The 6,342-nt window shown below is 44.1% G+C and overlaps 1 protein-coding gene across 1 annotated transcript; it reads left to right on the top strand.

Moving 5' to 3' along the window:
* The first annotated feature begins 947 nt into the window (after positions 1-947).
* On the top strand, positions 948-6,097 carry LOC129146432 (cancer-associated gene 1 protein-like). The gene is given in 5 exon segments (XM_054698631.1): positions 948-1,014; positions 1,578-1,604; positions 1,607-1,731; positions 4,619-4,706; positions 5,545-6,097. Coding segments are annotated over 5 exon segments (756 nt in total). The 3' UTR covers positions 5,994-6,097.
* Positions 6,098-6,342: the final 245 nt, after the last annotated feature.

The following is a 6,342-nucleotide window of genomic DNA, read 5'->3' as shown; positions in this document are numbered from 1 at the left end:
CCCGCCGGTATTGAAATAAGACCCTTGCTTTTTGCTTTAAAAAAAATTTTTTTTTTGGAAAACAGAACAAGGATTCTTCAGCTGGTCTTCACCGCCAGGCAGTGCCTATGTACCTGGAAGGCAGGGGAGAGGTGAGCATGGAGTGGCACCTGTCCCCAGTCCTAACTACCCCGCCCTGCTCACTTTTTTATGCTTTACCCAGGATGATGGCAATAGGTTTGAAAAAATTCATCCTCAGTATGTTACTTACTAGCTGGATCATTCAATAGAATAAGGAATCCGGCAGCAGCCTTCCTGCCCTCCTTTGACTATGCAGGTGTTTCTCTTCTCAAACCACCCTTTCTGGCAGCTTTTCCTGCCATCTTATGTCTGCAAGTGTCCTTTATTCTCTTTTTCTAATAAATCTGCCCTCTTGGATGGGTTAGAGGGTATACATGGAGGAGGGGTCATAGGAACAAACCAGTGGAGAAGTCAGTGCTTACTCTCCACAACACTGGTGCCTGTGCTGCAGGTACATGAACGGACTCCTGGAGGTAGGGATGTCTAAAGGCAAGCGCTACCACCTTTAATACAATGGTGAAGATGAAATAGGAAAACAAATAGGTGGGCCTCCCCTGGTGGTGCAGCGGTTGAGCGCTGGGCTGCGAGGCTGCCTGCAGCCTCTGCAGCGCCGGTTCGTTCCCCCGCCGCCAGCGAGGGTCCCACAAAAAAAAAAAAAAAAAAAAAGGTGCTGAATTGTGGCACAGAAGTTTAGACTAAACGTAGGGATTTAAAAAAAATAACTCACAGGATTGGATAGATAGGAAGTTTAGGATCCAGAGGCACTTGGCACAACAGAATACTGAGTGCTGGGGAATGTGATCGGAGTCTGACCCAGTAAGGAAGTTGCTGGGTCAGTGGGGTGAATGACTTTGGGAGACCCAGAACAGAAACTCAAGCAGAAGAATATGGGCTTTCGACTTTTCCACCCTGGTTCTCTGATAGACTCAGGAGGTCCTGAGAATATGGAGCCAGGTGATGACAGGGCTTGGAAAACAAGTTGAAAGGAGAAATGGACAGGTAACGACAACTGAATCATTCAAGATGAATGAGGGAGATCAAAGATGTCCACAAGTTTTCAAACCCTGGTGCCTGAGAGAATCAGTATGGCATAGCAAAGGGAGGGAAAACCAATTTACAAAGTTGGATTTGACCTGATGAAGAGATACTTGAGTCAAAGCTACCAAGTAATATTGTGGAAACATGGTGTTTGTGTAATCTATTTGGCCTCATTTTGCAAATACCTGTTGTTAAATAACCCATTATGTCAGTGCTCCAAGCCTGTTAGGAATTATTGGATAGTAGCCACGCCCTCACTTGTTGGTGTCTAAATCATTTATTTTACTACAAATCCGCGTGATAGAATTTCAAATCCTAGAACAGTAAACTGCTGCATAATGGGAGGAAGGATAGGGAAACATGCTTATTGTTTGCATGTTCTAATAGATACTTAAATTATGTTTTTTTTCCAAGAGACCATCTTCCATCATCACTCAACAGGAACAAGAAGTATTAAAAAGCTTGGTGGTCATCTTCAGACCGTGTGCATTTTGAAGTGGATACTTCTCTGAAAAGTTAGAAAGCATGTTAGAAGCAGATGCTATGAATGTCAGCAATCTTCCTCGAGACTTTGCTCACTCAGATTCTCCCTTCTATGTGGAAGCCAGCAGTAGCACTTCAGACTTACCTCAGGTGTGCATTGCTTACGTTCTGTGAGGTACAAATGTATTTAGCATTCATATTGTCTCCCATGTGAAGTTTTTTCCCAAAAAAATATGAACTACAAAAATAGTCTCTGAGGGGGGCCTCCCTGGTGGTGCAGCGGGTTGAGCGCAGCACTGTGATGCTGTCCGCGGCCTCTGCAGCGCCGGTTCAGTTACCGGCCAGCCAGGGAGATTCCCACATGGTGAGGCAGACCTCTCCTATCTCGCCCGCTGCTCCCCTCAACAGTGTACTTTAGTCCTTCTGCCTGTTCTGCTCCCTGCTCTGTCTCTGGTGAGTCCTCTTACTCTCCCGCACCTCTGGCCTGTACCCCAGTGCTTGTATAAATAAATCTTTGGAAAAAAAAGAGTCTCTGAGAGAGGAGGGGAATAAAGGGTCTGTTTCATTATTCTATAAAGAAAAGTAGAATTTTACAAATAGGATGTTAAAAGTGATTCTTTCTAGCCACTATGAATTCCCAAGAGTGCAGCAAGGACGTGCCACAACTATTCAGTCCCAGGCAGAACACAAGCCTGACATCTGAGCTATAGCATCCCCGTAAGTCAGCATGCGAACTGTCACCCCATCTGTGATGACACTGACAGCGCCCCGGGTGTAAATAACTTTCTGGCTCCATGAAGATCCTTGTGCCCCTTCTCACAAGACAAGACAGACTGTAACGTCCCAAGATCCACACATACTGTTCTAAATGCATTACAATTATTGGCAAGAGTGTAGAGAATAGGAATGCATTAGCTTGCCCCATGTGAAATTGCCTTTTCTTTCGAAGGATGAACATCGACAATTTCACTAGAGAACTGCTTAGCGATAGGAAATCAGCCCAGTTTACACATTTCTGTGTGGTGTTTTAATTCTTCCTCTAGAAAGTGAACATAATGAGATATTTGCAGAACTATCCACAGTAACTGAACATTGCGAGTAGACGGACAGCTGCGTGCATGATTGCACATGTTTGGCACACGCTTCGCCCTGAAGTACCACAGCACAGTGCATAGCGCTGGCTGGGGAGATGGTTGTGCGTTTCCCTTACTACCTTATTTATACTATTTCTCTACTAAACCCCTCATCTCAGGTAGTACTGAGGTGACTCTGGTCACTTGGGCTTTTTTTTTTTTTTTAAAGATTATTTATTTATGCAGACAAGAGCTGGGGTACAGGCCAGAGGTACGGGGGTGAGAGGATTCACCAGAGACAGAGCGGGGAACAGAACAGGCAGACTGACAAAATACACTGCTGAGGGAAGCAGCGGGGAGACAGGAGAGGTCTGCTGCTCCATGTGGGAAGCTGCCTGGCCAGCCTGGAATCAAACTCATGCTGCAGCGTCTGTGGATAGCTTCACAGTGCTGTGCTTAACCCCTTGCGCCACCAGGGAGGTCCTACTTGGGCTTTTGACTGGTTTTTTTAGACAACATTCAAACTTCTTTTTTAGAACTATGAAAAACTAACTATGTTGAAGAAACTGGTCCTGGTGTGGCAGCGTTACTGAGGGCCCAGGACACTGAATGGTTGTGTCACACTGTGTAAGCAGGTCTTCCCTCTCGGATATCATTGAGCATCTTATTCTAAGAAATTTGTAGACCACAGAAACAAAAGGCATATTTTAGTTAGAAACAGTAATATTTTAGAAGGCTTAGAGTTAGAGGTGATCTGGGACTCCATGTGTCCTCCCGAGAAGTCTGTGCATGGGAATAGTGCGATTGTGATTTCAGGCATAGCATCCAAGAAACTAAAAATCTGATTGGGAGGAATGGTCTGAATTAGCAACAAGTCTAGAAAATAGGTTGTTAACAAAATATAGGTCATTTTTGGTTATACTTCAAATACATTCAATAAGTAGAAGAATGTATAAGAAAACATCATTGAATAGATGTTTATAACTCATTGGTTTATAAGATTTTTTACAGCATCATTTAATTCCACATTATTCATGATTAAGTCAGTGTTTTCCTCAGTTATTTAAAATGTTTTCCTTACTGTCTTATTTATACTGTTAATTTACTTAAAAAACCCCTCTTCTTAGTGTTGAGTTGACTTTGAAAATAAACCCTACCTGAAATGTTCTAGATTTCTATTTAGCTGGAATCCCAACATACTGTTTTATGTATTTTTAATGTCAAAAGACTCAAATTACAGCTGCCCAATTAGTTTAGACCAGATGTAACAAAGGTGAGCAAATTATCAATAAGAGATAGAGAAGTTGTCATTTTTCCTTAAGTTACAGTCACATGATTCAACTTACCAAAAAACCAGAAATGCTGAAATAGCAAGATGAGTGTTTGCCACTCGCTGTGGTGGGTGCATGAGCCTGGTCTCCCCGAAGGGAGCCACGTATTGGCCACACCTCATGCCACTGTGCTTTTCAAGCAAGTGTGTTTGCACAAGACCCGGCAAGAGGTCACAAGACCCAGCAAATAGGTCCCCACTGGCTGAAGGTTCAGATACTGATGAACAGTTTTTAGTATACTTGATCTTAGCTAAAAGGCCGAGAAGCAATGATGAACAGCTTTTAGCAACACGATGTATTTAAGTAAGACGTGTACTGGGGTTTTTTTTTTGTTTTTTGGTTTTTTTTTTTGCACACTTAACAAATAACATAGCTTCTGAATGTACTGGGCGACCAAACAATTCACCTGACTGGTTTAAGTGCTGTAGTCTGGAAAAAGACCTGAGCGCCGCTGCCTGTACTCAAAATAGAAAGCATGTTCTACCCACACAAATACTAGCCAAAATACTAGAAAATACAGAAATACACTAACATAAAAAATACAGAATACCAGCCAAAAGTTCCATTGTAGCCCATGTACCCCTTACGGAAGGCTTTATGATGTTTGTAGTGATATCTCTCTTATTACTACAGGATGAAATAATGACAACAAGAAGGGAAACTGAGTCTAAGCTCACACTTTCTGAAGAAATTTATGGCACACTGGACGATCTGCTGGGTGGTGAGTACCTCTGCTAGCACTGTGGAGTACGATGCTATGTGTGTGTTCTGAGATAATCCTAACAGCCAGGCGCTGTGCGCTGTCCTGTCTGTGCCTCATTACAGCTAATCCTGGCTGTGGAGAAAAAGGTATGTCCTGAATGCCTGAAATAAAGGTAGATGTAGTCTTCTCTGTCATTTACTGCCATAAAGCACACACAGTCCATTATAAAAAGTTAAAATTACATGTGACTTTTGATGCGTGTTTGCTGTTACATGATTCACTGTGCTTTTGATTCTTTCCAAAGAAATTTTTATAATTAAACATCCAAAAATACTGGTCAAGTAAAATCATTTTTTTTTTTAAGATTTATTTATGTATATAATAACTGGGGTACAGGCCAGATGTGTGGAGGGTGAGAGGATTCAGCAGAGACAGAGTGGGGAACAGAACAGGCAGATCCACTGAAATACACTGCTGAGGGGAGCAGCAGGGAGACAGGAGAGGTCTGCTGCGCCATGTGGGTTGCTCCCTGGCCGGCTGGGGATAGAACTCATGCTGCAGTGGCTGCAGAGAGCTTCATAGGTTGCATCTTAACCCCTTGCACCACCAGGGAGGCCCCAAGTGCAATCATTTTAAAGACATCTTGGAATTTGCCGTGATAGTATTTAACTGTGATGACACATGATGGGCTTGTTTTGTGGCAATTGAGAACTTCCATCCCCCAGAAAAAAGGGGCGTCATTCGCCAGCACAAGCCCTGTATGGACTTCCTGCAGGGCCCCAGCCATTTATTATAAACGTGAGCATGTCAGTGCACGGGCAACTAATTCTCTCCTCATCTTTCTCTTTCTAATGAGATGTCCACATAGGACATTGCACCCAGAATCAGGCAGCGGACACCAGCTTTCCTGCCTTCAGACTCTTTGAAGCCCCTTGTGAAATTTATCAGACAGAAACATTTAGTGGCGAAGTGGCAACATTTCAAAACCTGCCTGAATGCTCACCTCATGCAGAGAAGGCAGAAGTGCAGAGTCATGTGTATAAATACGTGAAGGTCAGCAGTGCAGAGGCAGACTCATGTGAGGAGGAAAACCCGCTGGGTACTAGCCCTTGCACAAGTAAAAACCCACTTGCCCCAGAGCGGGCTGGACAACCTCCAGGAAGCCCAACTCTGACCCACTGCAGTGGACGGACACAGACATTCCTGGAGACACCGCCACTGGCTAGAAGCCCTGCCTCGCCTGCTGCCCCTGACCCTGGGCCACCGCAGAACTTCTTAAGTAAGGAAAGTGTCCACAGGGGCTGAAGACCCTTTGATAAAGAGAATAGCTTTAACCTGCTTGGTCTAGGAGCTACGTAGAAATCTTGGTACATGAATCATGATGGCCAGATGGCCTGTAGAAAATTAAAGGATTGTTTTTGTAACAGGGGTGTGGGTGTGTGTGTGTGTGTGTGTGCGCGCACACACTTACACATATATGGGACTTTCCCAGAGAATCGGTGTGTTCAGAAAAGTCTGCATCCTAGAACATGGCGAGAGTCTCAAAGTTTAACTTTACTTTGGTAAACACCAGCGTGATGTCTGTCTCTACCACATCTGCTGTGTGTGCCCCATGCTCCCAGGGGCTGCACCCTCACCTAGCACCTGATCCTCA

The sequence above is a fragment of the Talpa occidentalis genome, unplaced genomic scaffold (genome assembly GCF_014898055.3).
Source record: "Talpa occidentalis isolate TD23 unplaced genomic scaffold, MPIMG_talOcc4v2.1 talOcc4.2, whole genome shotgun sequence".
Taxonomy (NCBI): domain Eukaryota; kingdom Metazoa; phylum Chordata; class Mammalia; order Eulipotyphla; family Talpidae; genus Talpa; species Talpa occidentalis.
Note: the sequence above shows the minus strand (reverse complement) of the source record. Positions and strands in the feature narration are given on the sequence as shown.